Source organism: Mesoplodon densirostris, chromosome 10 (assembly GCF_025265405.1).
Source record: "Mesoplodon densirostris isolate mMesDen1 chromosome 10, mMesDen1 primary haplotype, whole genome shotgun sequence".
In the NCBI taxonomy this organism is placed as follows: Eukaryota; Metazoa; Chordata; class Mammalia; order Artiodactyla; family Ziphiidae; genus Mesoplodon; species Mesoplodon densirostris.
The window spans coordinates 22,803,275-22,823,987 of record NC_082670.1 but is presented as its reverse complement, the minus strand read 5'-3'; the positions used below and the strand labels follow the sequence as shown (position 1 = coordinate 22,823,987).

The 20,713-nt window shown below is 40.6% G+C and overlaps 1 protein-coding gene and 2 non-coding genes across 5 annotated transcripts; 1 reads left to right on the top strand and 2 right to left on the bottom strand.

Annotated features, from left to right (window-relative positions):
• Positions 1-4,076: 4,076 nt before the first annotated feature.
• TRNAR-UCG (transfer RNA arginine (anticodon UCG)) lies at positions 4,077-4,149 on the top strand. Its single transcript has one exon. It is a non-coding gene; the product is annotated as a tRNA-Arg (tRNA).
• Positions 4,150-7,175: 3,026 nt separating this feature from the next.
• TRNAI-UAU (transfer RNA isoleucine (anticodon UAU)) lies at positions 7,176-7,270 on the bottom strand. Its single transcript has 2 exons — positions 7,233-7,270; positions 7,176-7,211 (listed from the first exon to the last, which is right to left on the bottom strand). It is a non-coding gene; the product is annotated as a tRNA-Ile (tRNA).
• Positions 7,271-11,152: 3,882 nt separating this feature from the next.
• GPX5 (glutathione peroxidase 5) lies at positions 11,153-19,007 on the bottom strand. 3 transcript variants are annotated; one of them, XM_060110490.1, is made up of 6 exons: positions 18,923-19,007; positions 18,672-18,673; positions 15,962-16,115; positions 13,052-13,169; positions 12,474-12,573; positions 11,153-11,359 (listed from the first exon to the last, which is right to left on the bottom strand). In XM_060110490.1, the coding sequence occupies exons 1-6, from the start codon at positions 19,005-19,007 to the stop codon at positions 11,153-11,155; spliced, it is 666 nt and encodes a 221-aa protein (XP_059966473.1). The 3 variants fall into 3 exon arrangements, with proteins under 3 accessions (XP_059966473.1, XP_059966472.1, XP_059966474.1); XM_060110489.1 differs by lacking the exon at positions 18,672-18,673 and having other exon boundaries at positions 18,927-19,007; XM_060110491.1 differs by lacking the exons at positions 11,153-11,359; positions 13,052-13,169 and having other exon boundaries at positions 12,512-12,573.
• Positions 19,008-20,713: the final 1,706 nt, after the last annotated feature.

Below are 20,713 nucleotides of genomic sequence, written 5' to 3'. Positions count from 1 at the left end.
AAAGGCAAGTGAACTTGCGAGGGTCATTTTCTGGGGAAATACGGATGGTTGTCCCGGGAGGGGTTCAGAGAGGTGTCGAATATGCACATTCTTGCCATTTGCGACAACATGGATTGACCATGGCTATCAGAGGGGAGGGTAGTGGAAGGATGAGTGAAATAGGGAGATTAAGAGGTACGAAATTCCAGTTACAAAATGGATATGAGTCATGGAGGTGAATGTACAGCATGGGGAATATAGTAAAAAATATTGCAATATCTTTGTATGGTGACAGATGGTAACTGGAGTTATCATGGTAATCATTTCGTAATGAAAATATCAAATCACTACATTGTGCAACTGAAACTAATATAGTGTTGTAGGTCAAATATACTTCAATTAAAAAAAAACTTTCCATAAATAAAAGAAAACCTGAATCAACATAAAAAAAATTTCATTAGCCCCACTGGCACTATCATTTCTATAGTGTTGAAATAGAGTCTTGCATTCAACAGCTGAGTTTGTTGGGTTATAGATAATTGTTTTTTATCTATCTTTTTATCTAGTTATATTTTTTCCCCTATTTTCAGTTTGTCCATTTCTTTTACATGTAATTCCAGATATATGGAAATCACACATGCTACTTGCAAAAGTGTTTGTAGTAAGTCACTTGCTGTGACTCAGTTAAGTCCACTCCTAAGTACACATCTCTCTTGCAGTCATTCAGCTGAAATGAAATGATCACTGTACCCAAATGATTCAAATGGCAAGACTGATAATGCTACACATGCACCAAGAGGATATGAAAATGTTTATCACTCACATAATGACGCTTTCTGGGGAGAGCAGGGGAGGCTCACAGGTAAGTCCAAAAACAGCTTGGAAGAGCAAGGAAGGGTGATGGGCTTTGGCTTCTATTGGGTTAGAAGGTGGGCTGGGGGGGTGAAGATTCCTGAGAACCAGGACTAGTGTGGTTTGATCTTTTCTCTGAGAGAGCTTAAGCACTTTCTTATGGGCTGGCTTAGATGTGAGTGAGAGTGATGGGTCTTGAAAGCTGTCAGTAAATATAAAAAATGGAGTCAACCTCTTAATTACAATACTCAGGAGGAATTTGTGCACAAGTCCACAAAAAAGCATATACAACAGTGTTCCTAACAGCCCTATTCATGATATGCCCAAACTGGAAACAACCCATACATCCACCACTAGAATGGATAAATTGTGGCATATTCATACAATATGACTATATATATGGCAACAAAAATATTGTTAAATGCAAAAACATGGATGAATCTCATAGTGCTTCACAAAAGTAGCCAGGCATAAAAGTACTTATTGTATAATTCTATTTATATGTTATTAAAATGTGCACACCTAATAGATGATATCAGCGTCAAAAGACTGGTTACCCTTATGAGGAAAGTCATTAGGAGGCACGTGAGAGGGGCTTCTGGTGTGCTGGTAATGTTCTATTTCTTGACACAGACAGCCTAAGTGACAAAACTTAATTCTGGATCCCATTTGATGGAAATAGTGGCAATAAGTTGGAACAAAAGATCTGAGTGAGAGTTCGTAGATATGTTCTCTTTGTAAATATTCAGTGATACATTAATACATATATATTCAGATATATACCTACATAAATATAAGTATTCTATATATGCTCATGTTTGGGCACATTCCTGAACATTTGTTACACTTCAATTAAAAAAAGTAGTTTGCTTTAAAAAGAAAAACAAAGTCACCAATTAGGAAAGAGAACATTGCCATTATTTTAGAAGTTCCATTTGCCCCACTCCACTTTACACCTCTCTCTCATCTAAGATAACCATAGTATTAATGCTTGTGATAATCATTCCCTTGATTTTACTTAATAGCTTTACTACTTATATATGTATCCATAAAACAATAGATTATTTAGTATGCTTAGTTTGTGATTTCTATAGATGATACCATGTTGTATTTGTTGTGGAATGTTTTTTTGTTATTGAAATATCATGTTAACATCTCATTCTGTGTGATTTCTAGATTTTTCTTTATTGCATATAATTGTTTTTGTAAATTTTTATAGCTGTCATGAAAATGTGTTAAAACTGACACATAATACATTTTTTGGTTGATCTTTATACACAAGCATATGATCTGTTTAAAAAAAAAAGACATTTCTCTTTCTTCCTTACACCTTTTTTTACTCCCCTTTTGTCTAGTAGGGAATAGAAGTGGCAGTTCCTGGTTTACTCCATGTGTTCCCAATTTCAAACAGAAGTTTTGAATTTTTTGCCCTTAAGTATTGTTTTCTGCAGATTATTTTTGTATTTTAAAAATCAGGTTAAAGAACTTTCCTTCTGTTTCCAAATTGTTGTACCATTAGTGGACACTGAAATTTATTAAATGCTTTTTTTCTGCCTGTACGGAGGTGAACAAAACTTTTTTCCTTTAATTTCTTGATATGCTGGTTTTGATATTAGGATGAAACTAGGCTTATAAAATGAGACGGAGAGGCTTCCCTCTGTTACTATATTTGGAAGTATTTGTGTCCAGTTGAAATTATTGTCTCTGGAATGTTTTATAGAACTTCCAGATTAAAATATCTGGGTTTGGAGTTTTCTCTGTGGAATAAATTTTGACTATTTATTCAATACATTTAATGGTTTAGGACTATTCATATCTGCTATTTCTTCTTTAGCGAAATTTTTATTTTTTTTCCAGAATTGCTGTTTCATTTAAAATTTCAAATTAATTGGGCAAAATTCTTTACACCATTGCACATTCTGATCCACCTTCTGGAATACTCTTCTTCTGCGTTTTTTTTTTTTGGTTAACCTTTCGCATCTTGTAGATTTCAGTTCCTGGAAGGCTTACTGAAGGCTGGGTTAAGGATAGACCCCAGAGAGTCTGTCACTTTGACCTGATGTGGCCCAGAGAACCGGGGTGGTGCTTTCCTGGAAAGCAAGAGAAAGAGCGCAGCCTCCTCAGGATGCAGTCGCTGCTCAGAAGCGCTTTTGAGAAAACACTGTTTCTCCAGCACCTCTAAATTGTGCAAAACCTATGTAACCGACTTTGGGGGGCCGGGAGCCAGAATGTGCTGAGAAGGCTGGTTGGATAAGGACCAAAATCCGACCCTCCCAGTTCCTAATAATGGGGGATAAAGTCCCCCAGATGCCTCGGATTCCAACGGGTTGCTTTCATCACGCCCACAGCACCCCCAGGAAGAGGGTCCAAAGCAGGACGTGTTGAGTAACCCGGCCAGCCTCGAGCGCGCCTTCCCACCACCCGTGTGCTCTCCTCGCCCGCGCCATCACTAGTGGGGGATCGGGATCCACTGAGATGAGGGCGGCTGGGGAAAATGAGGTGCCGGAAAGAAAACATACGAGCACCACAAATTGACTCAAAACCCCGCCTTTCTAACCTGAAGTCTGGCTCCTTACCTCTGAGCCACACAACACTGCAACCCAGTGGCTGCACAAGAGGAGGACCATTTTCTAATTGCTCGCTAAGTGCAACTGTTGGGCTTTTTAACAAAGGTCTCCCTGGAGGGTATTCAGCGGGTCTATTCATCGTGGTTTCCAAGAGGGGCCAGGCCTAGGAAGACGCTTCTCGATTCAGTCCTAATTGAAGAAGTCTTGGCAGGATTGGGTGCCCAGCTGAGAGGGTGGCAGGAGGGGTCTTTCTTGTGATTTTCATTTATTCCCGGAGGGTCTTAATTCTGACTCTGTATTCATTCTGAAGGTAAACCGAGCGTTTGTAGCCGTGATTACAGAGGGACATTCAGTCCTTTTCTCCTCCTATTTCTTTTCAGGTTAATGCAACCGGCTGAGAGAGGCATCACAATGCAAGTGTAAAATTTTGTTCAGAGAAGAAATTTGGTGTCAAACTAAGGGCAGGAGTTTGGAGAAAAGCGGAATTTCCATTCTGCCTTAGCCTCTTACCGTAATTTCTTGGAGAAATTAACTTGGCTTTTGTATCAATGTCACCATCTTTTAAATAAGATTAGTAAGGAAGGCCTCTCTTCGAAAGAATTATATCAATACTAAACAATACAGAAATAATCCAGAGTCTCAACACTTGTAATATTTTTCACAGGTGGTGCCGCGTGGGACCACGTGGCCTAATGGATAAGGCGTCTGACTTCGGATCAGAAGATTGAGGGTTCGAATCCCTTCGTGGTTGTAAGTCCATTTTTCACGCTCCGGTTCGCTTTTCCCAGGCATCACTGTCCCAGCTCTCAGATTCTAAATTATAGCATCCGAGCACTCCAGAGATCTCCCCTCTGGTATGATTGATTCAGTAAGTGGGGTCGGCGCCAGCCCCCAGCATCCAGCCGCTCGTACTTTAGAAGTCCTTGGCCAGACAGGCACACAGGTGTGGGAATAGGGAAAAGCGCCAGCCCTGGTCTTTCTGACCCTCTTCCAGTGGGTTGGGTGAGCACAGTGAGCGACAGGGCACAAATGTCAAGGAATTTTGCTCGCTGGTCAGGCAGTGCCGGGACGTCTCTGTTATTTTAGCGTGAGACGACCCTCACTCTTCCATTGGTTTTCAGTTGGTTCTCGGCAATTTGACGCTGAAAACGCGTCTTTATGTTGAGAGATTTGTGTTTTTTTTAAGTCAGTTTAAATGTCGCCCCCTTGCGAAAGGAAAACTTGCCACATTTTAGAGGCGCTAGAGAAAAGATGTTCTAAAACCCGCCCCTGATTAAGGTGGCTGCCTCCCGAGAGGCGCGCGGTCCTTCTCTGGCCTCTGCAGAGACCTCCTGTGGGTTCTCCCGCACGGTGCGGGATGAATTAGTTGGATTTTCAGCAATATCTGAGAAACCAGGGTTAAAACAGAGACCTGAAACTATGAGAAGAGGCCAGTCACGCAAATTAGGACGAAAAGGGAGCAGCCTCTACACAAGTGGAAAGAATGTGGCTAAATACATTTAAATATTTAGATGTAATGGACAAATTAATAGAACAATATGACGTATCAAAGTAGATTCAAGAAGGAATCGCAATTTTAAATAGTCTTAAACTATGAAATATTTTGAATTAGTTGTCAAGTCTTCCTACTGAGAAAATTCCACATCCTTTCGTTTACCAGGGGCTTCTTTAAAATATTCAAAGAAGAAATAAATCTAATCAGACACAACTCTTCCACAGTATAGGACAAAAAAAGAGAGAAAGAAAAAAAAAATCCACAACTATTCTTGCTGAATGCCGTAATGAGCTTTTTCCTATGAATGTACCTCTTAAACAGCTTTATTGAGGCATTATTTTCTTAAAATAAACTGCATATATTTAAACTTATAGTTTAACATACTTATAACTCATGAAACCATCACTACAATAAAGATAATGAACATAGACATCACCCCCAAACGTTTCCTCATGCCCTTTTGTAATCCCTGTTCATATGTTGCTGGACTTTGCTAATATTTTGTTGAGTACTTTTGTGTCCATGTTTATAAGAGATATTGATCTATAGTTTTCTTATCTCATTATGTCTTTGTCTGGTTTTAGCATCAGAGTAATATGGCCTTCTTTTCCAAATTTTAAAGAGTTTGTGAAGAATTAATATCAATTAAAAAGTGTTTGGGAGAATTCAGCAGTGAAGATGTCTGGGCTTTTCTTTGTGGGTAATTTTTACTTAATCAGTTTGCTTGTTATAGACTCTTATTCCATGCTAAATGCCTTTATCAGTCATCTACATCTTTGTGACAAACCTCACCTAAATTTAGTGGCTTAAAACAATAATTATTTATTTTGTTTGCAATTTTGAAGTTCAACAACTTGGGCTGCGCTTAACTAGGCAATTCTTTTGCTGGTTTTGCTTGTGGTCACTCATTGATTGCAGTCCTGGCAGCTTGACTGGGACCAGGTGGTCCAAAATGTTCCCACTCACAGTCTGGGGAGTGTGGCTGGGATGGCAGGGACTCACTCTCCACATGATTTTCCATCCTCTAGGAAGTTAGGTGGGATTTCTTCACATGGTGTCTCAGGGTCCCAAGACAACAAGAGGAGAAGTTGTAAGACTGTTGAGGCCATCTTGGAACTCTCACAACCTCACTTCCACAACACCATTACCACAGCATTCTATTGGCCAAAGCACAGTTCAGCTCACATACAGGAGGGAGGGAAATAGACTCTGCCTCTTAATGGTAGCTGCTGCACAACCACATTGCAAAGGGACATGTATAATGGGAGGAATTTGTGGCCATTAATCAATCAATAATTTATTATCTCATTTAACACTAAAAACAACACTCTGAATAGCTCCTATTGATATGTCTTTTGTATATCTTGGTAAGTAAGTTATCCATGATCACTTCTTTTTTGGCCTCTCCCACTGTGGAGCACAGGCTCCAGACGCGCAGGCTCAGCGACCATGGGTCACGAGCCCAGCCGCTCCGCGGCATGTGGGATCTTCCCGGACCGGGGCACGAACCCGTGTCCCCTGCATCAGCAGGCGGACTCTCAACCATTGCGCCACCAGGGAAGCCCCCATGATCACTTCTTTACCAGCGTTAATCTAAGTTGGTCTGTGAGTCTTGTTTCGAACCCACATGTACCTGGTGGGCAGCTCAGGGTGGGGCCGGGGAGAACGTAAGCACTCCAAAACGTAGCAGCAGAAGAAAACGACCTGATAGTGCTGAGCACTTGCGCACGGGCAATTATAAATCTTTTGTAAAGCCGGAGAGCTCCATGTCCGTGTCTCAGGATGACTCTGATAATGTTTAAGATCCAGGTGAGATTAAGTGACCCACACATAGGCTCCTGACTCAACTCATTTTCTGAGACTGAATACCTGTGTCTCCGATATATCTACAGGCAGCATGGACTTATAAAGAGTAATAAGCATCCTAGAGGAATCCCAGAGGAGTGGAGAAACGGAGGAAAGCAGGTTCAAGGACAGGAAATTTTCCACTGAAAGACTTGTAAGAAAAACCAAAATCGTCCGCATTTCACATAATTGACAAATCAGATGTAGTTGAATACTGTGAACAGTCGTCTTGGCAAGTGTCAAATGATAAATTGCCAAAGTGTTGGAAGAAGGCAGGCATCACACTCAGCAGGATGGTACTTGTTATGCATGACTTTAAGAGAGAATTTTAAGACAAATCACAGGCAAGATGTAGGACAGAAGCCACAACAGTTGATCTCTTCGGGGGGTGACCTCAAACTTGGCCTGTCTCGTATGGGCTGGAGAGTAGTAAAAGGTGCTCCAGGTGAGGCTCGAACTCACAACCTCGGCATCGCTCACAAGTAGTACTGTCTTATAAGTACCGCGCGCTAACCGATTGCGCCACTGGAGCTACGTAAGGGAAGTATAAGTGAATATACTTTCACAGATGAAGACGGTATTTTTGTTAAAGGTATTAAATGTTATGAACCAAATGGCACCTTCTGATATGGGGCTTCCACAAATGGGATTAAAAGCAGCAATCAAGGCATCCCTGGTATTTGCCAATCTGCAGCCGTTTCCCCCACAGTACAGAGATGCTGCCGGGGCTGAGCGTCGCAGTTATCTCTAAATTGATTTTCCGCTCAGATTCCCACAGCTTCTCTAAATTCAGACTGTTATTTGAAAGCATTTGAATGAAAAAAAAATTACATTGATTCCACAAAGGCAGGAAGCTTTCCACTTAGGAGTGTGTATTCCATCTGTAAGAAACCAGTGCATTTTCATTGCTTCCGGATTCTCGCGGACTTTCCATCTCAGCGGTTCTACTTTCTTGAGTTTCCCGCCTCCACTCTGAGCTCCGCTCGACTGAGCTTTCTTCTGCTTCAGATGCCACCTATCCCACCCCGACCCGATCACTCGCTGTTTTTTAACCTAAGAATGTTAAAATACGTTGTTATCCTGAAACATTCAGAGCTAATATTTCCTTTCGAAAAACCACTGTTAGAAATGTACAGATGCAATACATACTAAGGAAATGCAGAAAAACAAAAATATAACTTGAACATTTTCTGAAGTCTCATACTCAGAGAAATCTATTGTTTATATTTGTTGTAGTTCATTTCAAGCTTTTAGTGGACGCACTGAACCAGACCTGAGCCACAACTCCATTTGTTACCTGTTCCCTATTACCTCCATTTTAACAGGGGCGCCATGATGACACTTTGGGTCTTTCCGTATCAATATCAACTTGGACCTTGTTTCCAACAGTCCTTGAAATGTGAGGGTATTTCTCTTTCTTGAGTTTATGGTTATTGAGTAAATGGTCATAAGTCCCTTTAGGAAAGGAATGGGGGAATTATATTCTACATATTTGCAGTGGCACTGCAGGGTCCTCAGGACTTGACTTCTCCTTTAGTCAAAAATTTCAGGTCTGAAAACTGGTTTAAGATCGGAAATTGAGCAAGGTATTATGATTTTATTTTTAACTGGGGCAGCTGCCCTCAGTCTCCTGATTATCTATCCTCAATTTCTTCTAATTGTGTAGACAGTGATATGCTTGTTGACTGCCCATCTATATTGCTTCTAGGGATGCTGTATTTTATTAATTATCTCAAACACTCTGCAAAGTTGGCTACCACTCTGAAATTGTCTCTCATTACAGTAATTTTGCCCACCCACTCCTGGGGCATGGGCGCGCACACACACACACACACACACACACACACACACACTCACGGATTCTGATGGTTGAGTACTGCTATCTCTGGCCTGAATTATTTCAGGATCCTATAGTCCCCATTGCTGTCAGTGAAGTTACTTCTGTAGCAGAATCTCATACCATCAGCCCAGTGCCAGTAGAGGACACTCATCATAGAACTTCTCAGTGAGGCTGGTGTCCCTCTCCCCAGCATATTACTTTTTTTTTTTTTTTTCTTCAAACAGAATGTCCTTTGGCCCTCTTGTGACACATTCATCTAGTGGGTTTTCCAGTGTTACATGGTAAATCCAATAAATCCACTCTAGCATGCCCACTTTTCTGAGCTTTTGATCCCTCCTTTCTGCCATCAATCATAAGGCCTGGCATTCTTACCACATTTATTTAGTGAGAGCCATTTCTTTTTCAAGCAGGAGAATCCTAATAGTATGTTGAGTTCTTGCCAGTGTGTAAAAATTCTATACTTTTGGAGAATGCTCCAGTATCAGTAAACTCTACTTCAGCTAACTTTGAGTTCTCTTCTTGATCCAGACCCCTTAGAATTTAGTTCTATATGGGAAAGACACTGAGTGAGTGGCAGAGTCACGTGTTTGGCAGAGGAGAGGTCTCTGCATTGTCTTCAAGGAAGAACCCTTAATAAGGAGGACTGGGCTACTTTTAAAAGGCTCAAAGGATCTTGGGAAATCTGGAGATTTAGATGTTCTAATGCATCCCACCAGATGTCTCCATTCAATGTCTCAAGGTTCTATTCTTTTCCAATCAAGGCCATGACCTAGGCACAGAAGATAATCTAGTTTGAGAATTTAACCCACTTTGGAGTTCTACTATTCTTATTAAATTAAATTAAATCTTGGATCTGAACCTTAGCTTTTTATGCTCTTGAGTTGCAGGATATGAAAGGTTCTTTATATCCTATTATGGAGACACTCTGGCTTTCACAGTTAGCCTTTATTTGATGAGATATCATCCTCAGCCTTTAATCATCTCTTTCCAAGGCATTAATTTCTTCTAATAACAATGATACGATTCTATTACATTATTATTACCAGCTCTCCCATATTTATCAAGCACCTGATACATCACATCTTCTTGTGCATATCCACCAGTATAGCATCTCAGTTCAGGTTTGGTGAAAGTGTTAAAAACTGCTAATTTTTGCCAGTGGCTGTTTGCGCTCCACCAATCCCCTCACCACTAACCAGATGGTGGGTAATTCAGCTTCAAAAATCTCATCTTATCATCCTCTTTCTCAGATCACTTTTGGTACTAACTATTGTAGGTTGGGTTCCCCGGAAAGACTCCAAGATGGGGATTTGCATTCAGAAAGTTTACTGGGGCACTACCTCAGGGTCAACACCTGAGAAGCAATGAAGAGAATCAGAATTTGTCAGAGGGAAAAATTGAGCTGCAGTACAAGTGCAAAAGGGCAATTGCCTACCCCTTGGGGGTCTCCACCACTGGAATGGGTCCTTCAGAGTTGTCCTAAATTGAGAAGCCAGATCGTGGCTGTTATACCTCTCGTTGACCAATAATTGCATACAGGCTGTCCCTGGAAATGAAATGTGACCTTGACCTGAGACAGTTCCTAAAGAGGGATGAAAGTTGAGAGCCATCAGGTAACAACCTTTCAAGGACCTGGGATGGTAAATCCTTCTGTCCAGGGGGTTCAGGTAATTTGGTCAATCCACCATCTGTGACAGTCACAGTGAGGAAGAAGAAAAAGGTATGACGAGTTTGAGCACAGGATAGGATTTAAAAACCACCACACTGATCCCAGTTGCTGCAGAAAACATTTTATTGGAGATAGGATCAGAGCTGGTTCTGAAGCTGAGGAATCTAAGGTTGAGAGAGGAAAGCCTGTCCTTCAAAGGGTGCTCTGCCCAAGTGCCACAATCTGAATACAGTAAAGATCAGACATAGGAAAGTTTTTGTAGGGTCCAAATTAGAAAGAGGCTCCAGGTCCTACTATCGTGAAGATGCCCTTCCCTTCATGTGAGGCAATTTCCTGCTCGCACTCGACCTAGGGCTCCTACAGAAGAGTGACAGATCAGTGGGGGCAGGGATGGGCGGGGTGTCACAGTTAAAGATTGATCTGAAAATGTTTGGAAATTGACATTACATGTTTCTCCTGGGGAAGGAAATATGTTATGAAGTGGAACCTAGATTGTATGGCTATACACCCCATTGCTATTTCTACACCTTTAGGGTACAGAGAGAAGGAGAAATCAGAATGTGTAGCAACGTTCTTTTTCAGGATATTGTGACAAACTGAACCTTCCTCATGGAAGGATGATTTTCCTTTGATGGATATGCATTATTAAATTTGTAACAGATGTCTGAGGATTTAGGGTTTCCATTCTGTTTTTTCTTCACCTACATACTCTTGCAAGGGGAAATAGCAGTAGCCTTCTGAATATAAATCTACTTGGTAGAGAGTGGGAATTTTGGCACTATAGAGGTGATTTAGTCAAGTGGAGGCCATTTAGGAAGAGAGTGTAGTGAAAAGATGGATTTTTTTTTTTTTGAACAGGTCTTCAGGTAAGAAGCAGAATGGCTCCTGCCCCCAACTTGGTCTTCCTATTTGGTTTTGATCTGTTTCAGGTATGCCAGAATATCTGACTTGACTGTACTGACTGGAGCCTGATGGAACCAGCACATGACAGGGACTCCATCAGGTCCCACCAGGAACTTTTCAAAATTCCAGCAGATGTCATGGGCCATGATGGGTTCCCAGGATATATGTTTGATTGAGCCCATAAGTTCAGAAGGGTGAGGACAGGATTGCTGCAGCAGAGAGATGGAAAAGAGAAATGACAGTATCATTTCTGCTCTTGGATGATTCAGGCTATTTTCACCCACAGGTAATCTACTCCCTCTTATATCAAGATATTTTCATTTCCTCTGATTACTAATATATTCTCTGAATCACAAAGATACCAACTACCAAGAATGTTGTAGATATTATAGCAAAAGTCTATTCCCTCTTTCTGTTTCTCCCTGTGACCACATCACAAAATCCTGCTGCTATGAATAAGATACGTCACCTCTCTAGCTTTCAGTTTCCTTTTCTGCAAAGTGAATGGTTTAGATTAGAATGTGGTTTCCCAGGTCTTGATGCTCCATGGGCCAGTAACATTTCAAAAGTATCTTTTAGGACCAATAGGAGTTCCAACATTTTGTTTTGTCAAATAACAGAAAATTTTAAAAACATCATTGCTTCACCATTTAGTTTTAAAAAGATAATTATAAGAATAAATTACATATAGGTACTAATCTTAGAATAAAGGGTAGCCCTATAAATCAGTTGAGTTTATGAAATCCTCCTTATATTGTCCTATTTTTCCAATTTACTGAGAATATATAAAAATCTCAACATAGGCCAGCTTTGGCCCACAGTTCAGCATCTAAGAACACTGAACTCTGATGATCTTTAGGGGCCCGTTCAGCTCTCACATTCTCTATATCTAAGAGTCAGTGTTTCATAAAAAACACTTACTACATTGTATTATACCTGATTTCTATGTCATCCTCTCCAGTATGGAATCATCAAGGAATAGGGACTGTTTCTATTCATCTTTATATGCTTATTATTTAGAAAACTGCCTTATAGATAGCAGGCACTCAACAAGTATACCTTGAATGTATGAATGAATGAATGTCAATGAAAAAAAGAGCGTGGTCCCAGTGAAAGGTGCCACTCTACACAAATCTCCACCACACAAAGCCAGAGCATCATAGATACTAACAAATTAAAGCCCAATCCCTATGCTAATCTGGAGATCTCTTCCAAAGAGTCCAATCCCACCTCCAGGCAGGTGCCCTTGGATCCATTTCTACCACACCAACTTTATGCTAGGAATATTTGGGAAGAAGAGGCTTAGGTCAGTGATTAACTCACCTTCAAGAAGGTGAAGACTTTCTGCTCTTTTTCACCATTCACATCCCCTTTCTCAAAAAGCTGGAACTTAGGTACATATCCTCCTCTTGGAAGGACATACCTGCAATGAACCATAATGTTTCCAGGAAGCTCCAGAATATATGAAAGAAAGTTATAATGGGGTACCAGAATTTGAGGTCATTAGAAAGGGGAGAGAGAGGTGGAGATATAGAAAACAGGGCTGGGAAGGGGAAATAAGGCCATTTTCAAGCTTTGGGCTCCCTGATTCACTTTATTTTTCTCTATTCCACATCCTATCACTGTCTCCCCCTGCACTGTTTCTGTACCAGCAATACCAGGAGCTATTTCTGTGCTCCTGCTCCTCTGTGGTCCATCCAGTTCTCACTTCCCAGAGAGGGAGAGAGAGTGTCTGGCACTGCCAGACTCATATCAGCAGAGGCCAAAGTTAAAATCAGTTTGCAGATGCCCCTAAGCCTATTAACCCACTACCCATCCCAGAAGTCCCCAATATGGAAGTGCTTCTGGAAACAGAGGAAAGGTAGACAGAGACCCCGATAGGGTTTCAAGCAGGCACTTACTTCAGTCCTGGAAGGATCTCTGAGTTCTCTCCTGGTTCTTGCTTTCCAAATTGGCTGCAGGGAAAGCCCAACACAGCTAGGTCAAAGGGATTCAGCTCCTCCTGAAGTGCACTCAGTTCTATGGGTAGAGAAGGGACAATATGGCCGCCTGGCTAGAGAGCTCCTTGTGTAGAGAAAGATCCTTAGAGATACCCATTTTACAGAGGAAAAAAACAGAGGCCTGGGAAAGGAAAAAAAAATATCTAGGTCAGAAATACTGTTCGTGGCAGGGCTGAAATTAGATATTGGATCTCCAAACATGTATTCAAAATGTTATAGTGCAGTATTTCCCAAATCTGCAGCACATCAGAATCAGTTGGGGGCCTTCCTTTAAAAATAGGGATACCCAGGTTCCATTCCAGAAAAATTTCTGATTACATTCTTCTGAGATGGCTCCCCAGTCACCCTTATTATTCTAAAGCTCACCAGATCACTGCTGGTGGGATTGTAAAATGGTTTAAGTGCTATGGAAAATAGTATGGAGGTTTCCCAAAAAATTAAAAATAGAACTACCATAGATCAGCATTCCCACTTCTGGGTATATATGCAAAGAATTGAAAATAGGACCTCAAAGAGATATCTGCACATCCATGTTCACAGGAGCACTATTCATAAAAATCAAGAAGTGGAAGCAACCCAAATGTCCATCAATGGATGAATGGATAAACAAATGTGGTATATCCGTACAATGGAGTATTATTCAGCCTTAAAATGGAAGGAAATTCTGTCACATGCTACAACATGGATGAACCTTGACGACATTATGCTAAGTGAAATAGACTAGTCATGAAAAAGACAAATACTTCAGGTAAGACAAATACATTTGGTATCTAAAGTAGTCAAATTTATAGAAACAGAAGGTAGAATGGTGGTTACTAGGGGCTGGGGGGAAGAGGAAAAGGAGGGCTATTATTTAATGGGTACAGAATTTCAGTTTTGCAAGATGGAAAAGTTCTGGAGATTTGTTTCACAAGAATGAATATTTTTAACACTACTGAACAGTATTCTTAAAAATGGTTAAAATGGTAAATTTTAGGTCATGTCTTTTTGTACCACAATTAAAAAATGAAAAGCCCATCAGGTGATTTTTAAACAAAACTGCGTTTAAACATCACTGCTCATCAGTTTGCCTTCCCTCGTTGGTTAATTGGTAGACTGAATCTTTCTTTTTAAAAGGAAAAGACACACACAATGAGAATGTGCTTCTCTCCTCTGCACAAGCTGGTTCACCCTGGATGGAGTGTGGGTAAATCTCACAGGGGCAAAGAGAACCAGAGAAATTCCAAGTTGAGCTTCCTGGTGTTCTTCAACAGTCTTCAGGATGTTAAAGATGCATTCTATCTAAAAACCCTCATTGATATGCCAAAACACAAGCTTCCAACTGCCTTCTTCCCCAAGTTTTCCAATTTGTCTCCTCAGACTTTTATAATTTTCTTCTTTGTTCACCCTTTCTGAGCTAGATATTTTCAGTCCCCTAGCAAACACTAACCAGTCCCACTCAGATTCTGCTCAGCCAACAGGGTCAACTGATATCTCCTCTTAGTCCTTTTATTTTTATTTATTTATTTATTTTTGCAATATGAGATTGCTTTCCTGTTTCCAAATGGTTCTTTATACCTTTCCCCACATCCTCCACTCTTGTCTTTAGTCATTGTAGGTAATCACTTCCTCTAGGAAAGAGACAAAAAATTAGGAAACATGTCTACCAGTCCTTGAGTAGCTATTTCTCAGTTTCCTCATCTGTTATGTACAGAGTGGGAACTGAATAGATTGATTTTTAAAGTCCCTATAAACTGGTAAAATGAAGTATGGTCCAGTAGAATATTCTTCAGTCTTGAAAAAGAGGGAGGAAATGGTCTGAACTCTAAGGTACCTTATTAATTTTAAAAAGCAAATTGGCAAATAGTATTTACAATATGTTATCAACTGGGGGAAAAGAATACCCATATATTTTGTAAACATGATAATATTGGTCATCTGAAGGGAAGGGAAAGAGATGAAAAAACTTTTCACTCTAAACTTCTTTATTCCTTTAATGTTGAGCCTTGTGAATATATTACCTTGTCGAAATATAACAATCAAAAATTTTAAATCAAAGTTCTTATTGGTTCAAATATAAGAAGTACATCTGTTTCTGAAAGAAAATAATCCTGTTCATTATTTATTGGCTTTCAAACAACATGGCCTAAGATATGAGAAAGATAAAATTCTGCCCTGAGTCATGTACAGAGAGGGAAAAACTACACTTAAAGGAGGTGTTGAGGTTGGAGAGGGAGTGTTTGCCTCTGTTATGGCCTCCTCTACCAGCCCTTGCTCCAGTCAAATGTGCTCCAGGTATAAAGCCCCTTTCCCCTTTTCCCTGTCTTTGTAAGTTACATGTAAAACCCTGGAAAAGTCTCAAAAACATCAATCCTACCTCCTGTATTTACCAAGGAGACTTGAATCTTCAGAGAGGCTCCTAGCTGTCAGATACATTATTGATTCTTCTGGAAATCTCAGGAGCAAAGCAGAGGCAGGACATAGGAAGGGGTCAACAAACGTTTTCTGTGAAGGTCCAGATAGTAATTTCAGATGGTCTCTGACACCATCACTCATACAACCACTCAACACTGCCTTGTAGCTTAACATCCATCACAGACTATCTGTAAATGAATGAGCATGGCTATGTTCAATAAAACTTTGTTTACAAAAGTAGGCTGGCCAGATTTGCCCTGTGGACCATAGTTTACTGACTCCTGACATCAGGGAATAAAGTCACTTGATCATGAGTATTTATTTTGATACATAGAATTAGAATATAATTCCAACATGACTTAGACTATAATGAGCTGGAAAATTTAGTCCCAAGGAGATTTGATTATGAACTCTTACCAGGATATTGAGCTGTCAGACTACAATAGGTGGCCACATTGACAAAAAGGACACGCTTGCCCACATACTGCTTGAACTGAATGTGTTCCTTTCCATTAAGAGTGAAATTGTCATAATCATAGATGGTACCTTTCACATATTTGTAGCAATCCATCTAGAAGATTTTTAAAAATCGTAATATTAGTAACAATAATTCCTAACATCGGTATAACCTTTCAAAGCACTCAAAGAATCATGCATATATTAACTGAGACCCAGAAAACAAATAAGAGTTGTCTAAGGTGTCAATGACAAGACTGAAACTAGGTCTTGTGACTTGAAAGGCAATGGTTTTTTGAGCAACAAGCAGTCAAGTCTCTCTATTATCCTGGCAGAGGTGAGATACCAGGAACTGCTTGGATGAATGGAAAAGAGCAGAGATTCATGAGCTGGAATGGGATGGCCTGGAAGTAAGTGGAGCCAAACAGAAAAGTGCACTGCCTTTCATGCTTCTATGAAAGTGAGGCTACTCCTTGTCTCTGTGTTGAAGGCATCTTGCCTGACTTCTTCAGTGAAGGGAAGGTTTTAAATTGCCTAAGTATTTTAGGATGGCCTTGTTACTTCTTTAACTTTCCCTAGGTCTTCTGACTTCTTACCCCACTCATCAGCATGGTGGAGTGGAAAAAGCTCTACTGGGGAATTAGAAGCCAGCTCTATTGTTAAATTTCTTTATGGACCTGGGGAATTCTCATCCTTGGCCCTCAGTTTTCCCACTGGTAAAATGAAGACATTTGTCTAGATTCCTATCAGATCCGCAAGGGGCCTTCCAGATTTAACATTCTAGAATCTAATATTACCCCCACCTTGAGTAATTTTCTCTCTCAATGCACTAGCCAATACTGTGAAATTCTAACTTTTTGTAGCTCCCAAGAAAGGAGATGGAGAGCTCAAAAATGCATCTGTGAACAGGTCACTAAAATCTGCCTAGCAGCATCCAACTTAGCACATACCCAGCTCCTCACCCATTGTGTTTGAGGTATCTAATACCTGCCTTCATCATCAGCTCCATCTAGCCTATACCTTATCAGATCTCCTGAACATACCTGAGCAAATTTCCACATAACAGAAATAAGCTCCACGTGAAATCACCATTGCCTGTTCTTAGGTTAAATTCTTCTACAGGCAAATCTCACCCTATCCCTCCGCTGTCTCTATCCATGCAGGGTGCATGCAGTACCCAAAGTATGCCGACTCCACAGTGCTCACCAGCACATCCTGATCTCTTTCCCTATATCGGGGAAGCCACTACAAATGGCTTATGGAGTATAGGAAATGTAAAATCCGGAATTATGAAAAGAAAGCTAATGTCCAAACCACCCAGTGAGAAAAAGGCAGAGAGGTACTGACCAGAGAAAGGAGGGAAGGTCATAATCTGATAAGAAAGGTCCAGACTTAAACTGGGATTAAACTAGACTCCCTGGAAATGCAATGGACTATAAAGGATTTTAGTCAAACACCATCTGCCCCCACCTAAAGAAGTGATCCAACACAAAATCAAACCAAACTCTACCACTGATTCTATCCCTAGCATACCAGGTTGTAGCTACTTAGGCTCTGCTCCTGGGGAGAGAGGCATTTTCTCTACGCAGGCTTTTGCACCTTTCCCTAAATGCATACACATATACACACACCAGCCAAACTGAGACATGTATAAAGAGAACATTGTATCATAGCATCCATTCCTATCTCCCTGATGCCTGGTTCCAAGCTAAACATTTTTAAGAATTTGCGTTTTTTTCCCCATGCTACTGCAAAGAAAATTACTGAAAATCATGTTGGGTACCAGAATGTGGGGACTTAGACTCTGAACTTGAAGACTCCTCTTAGTCCAGTCCAGCTTACTCCTGGTATTATTCATTGCTGTTTCACATTTATTTAAGTCTGTATGATATGTCTCAAATACTTCCAGACTCAGCTTTTATTAAACAAATTCTACAGCCCAGGATCTCCACACCCAAGTAGGCAGCACTGGATAACATAAAAACCATATCAACTCTCAAAAATAGGGAAATCACTCAGGAGGCTATCTAGTCAAGAGGGAAGAAAATCTTACTAGAGTTGCCTTTTATAGAACACATTATATGCATAATAATTATTGCTCACCTACCCAGTAACTGGGTGAGCAGATGGGTAGATACTGTTACACACATATTTATGGTGAGAAAGCAGAGACTAACAGAGGTGAGTTGACTTGTCTAAGGCCAAAAGTGATAACCCACTATGTGAATGAGAGTTTGCTTGCCCCTAACTTTCATGATTCCTTTTTGCTTCCGAGTCATCTAGTTCATTGCTATTCTTCCCTGAACTGCTCCTACCACTGCCATACAAACATTTTCATCAATAAGGCAACTGAGCCATGAATTGGAAATAGAACTGAGGCCAGAATCCAAGACTCCTGATTTCAGATCCAGCTGTTTTAGGCCTCCAATTATTTTTTTCCATATGTTTTATGTTTCTCTGATAACTCTCTGATTTTATCCATCCCTAAAACTTCCACATTAGTTTTTTTCCACCTCTTCATGGGTTTCCTGCTTAGCTGCATCTGAGATGACTCAACTCAGCCTCTCCTCCAAACCCTGGTCCCCAGCCACTCTGATGCCCACCACTGCCCCATGCCTCAGACCCAGCTCTGATGCACATACTGATGTGACTGGAGGGGTATCCAGGCGACCTCTACCTGGAGAAGGAGGGGAGAAAGGACCACAGTAAAACGACACTCTCGTCCCTACCCATATTCAACTCAAGGAACACCCATTCATAGGAGTGAAGAAAATTCAAGGAGAAGAGAAGAAAGGTTTAGGGGAACCCGCAAAGAGGGAGAAAGCAGAGGTCAGAGTCTTACAAGAAGGACTGAGGGCAAGATTTGGGAGCAGGACAGAAGGCTCCACCTTTGAGCCCTGTCCCACCCTCTCTGGTGGTCACTCACCTTCTCCAGCTTAGAATTTGACTGCACAAAGCCAGCTAGGAAAAGGGGGAAAAGATAGGAGACCCTTAACTGTACAGTCATGACTAGTATCTGTAGATCACTTGTCTGAGAGTCAGGTTGTCAGGTACCTGGCAGCCTTTCGATACCCTGGCAGGGACTAGCCCAAGCCTATGCAGGCCAGTTGCAGGGTGGCAAGGATTTCTCGAGCGTGAGTAGGGCAAGAGGACGTAGAATTCAAACCACATCCTCACCTACACACACCCCCATGAGCACTCAGCGCTCACTAGTGCGATGAGGACCCGGGACTCACATAAATTCTGGCAGAATTATGAAAAGGTGAGGGCAAGCGCTCCACGGTCCTTAAAGACTGTTGTCCATTTTTTCTGAGTGGATAGCCGTATCTAGGTGCAGACATCTCAGTAAAGTCACTGCAAAAAGGCATGACATAGACATTCCAAATACTAATCCTAATGTTATTATGTAAGTTAAAAAAAAAATCAAAGAATGGACCACCTGTGATCCATTAGAAGGAAACTGGGCCTGAGGAAGGGAAAAATATTTGCACGTTAATATGTTCACTGTACAAATGTTTACAAAGGCTTTCATGTGCTTACTAGTCAGTAAGAAAACCCAAGCAGCCCAAGAGAAACATGGGCACCAGATAGTAAACCATGTGGCATCTGTAGTAGGATAGAATGTTCTCCCTTACCGATAATTAAAGAGGTATAAACAAGAATAGTTACATTTTGCATTTATCAGATTGGCCAAAGTTCAAAAGAATGGAGGTGCCCAGTCTCGGTGTCAGTCTGGTATAGGAGGCTCTTACACACTAGGTGGGGGCAGGGAGGACTACTAATAGCCAACAGCTTTCTGGAGGATAATCTGCCATTTTGAATGTGATGCTTTTTTTTAAGTAAATAACTTTAAAAAATTTTTTTTAAATTTTGAAATAATTATAAATGTATAGGAAGTTGCAAACACCCCTCTTAATCTCCTGGAAGCCCGAAGGCCCAAGAAGGATAATGGAAGTGAGACTCAAGTTCCTCTAAGGATAAAAATGTTTTGCCTCTCAACCATCATAAGAACCCCCATCCATTCAGCAACAGTTTCCAACCACTGCTCAATAGTCTCAGCCAAAAGTTTAGAATAGATGAGTTGATGATGCAGACCTGGAGCCCTAGGAATTGCTGAGTGTCTCGCATAAATAACATATTTAAATCTCACCAACTTCATGGGGTGGGGGGCTGACCAGTAACTTTCTCTTGTCTACAATACAGTTTTACTTTCCGGACCTCAGGTGCTAAGGTTTGAGTTAATCATACTCCTAAATTCATGATTATTTGTCCTTGTAAGGTTCCTCTCTTGTTTTATTTATTATTAATACCCAAACTTCATTGATTTTTGATTCCTGTCTGTCTATAGGTAAAATATGTTTAATATGCATAGTGTTGTTATTCTTGAAACAGTTGTATATTCCTCATCAGATTATTAGCTCCTTGAAGTTTAAAAAATTATTTGGGTTTTTTTTCCATTTAAATCTCAGATTTAAAGGGTATAATTAATCAAACTTTTAAATTTATGGCACTTTATCATCATTAGGCTATACAATGATTCTCTTCTTATATTAATTAAAAAATTTTTTTGTCCCCAATCCACTCCCATTTTCCTACCTCTAAGAGAGGAGGAGTGGCAAGGAAACAGTTACTACAGACTGGAAAGTTGGCAACATTTGTTCTGCTGCAACAAAACATTTGGTAAAACTGTTGCCTGATGACTTAGAAGGCAAA

Bases quoted from the DNA above. Each gene is read 5' to 3' on its own strand.
- GPX5 (XM_060110490.1), bottom strand. From the start codon at position 19,007: ATGACTGTACAGTTAAGGGTCTCCTATCTTTTCCCCCTTTTCCTAGCT. The intron at 13,170-15,961 runs GTAAGAGTTCAT...CTCTACCCATAG, and splicing joins TCTGACAGCTCAATATCCTG to AACTGAGTGCACTTCAGGAG. The intron at 11,360-12,473 runs GTGAGTTAATCA...TCTCTGCTGCAG, and splicing joins AAGTCTTCACCTTCTTGAAG to CAATCCTGTCCTCACCCTTC.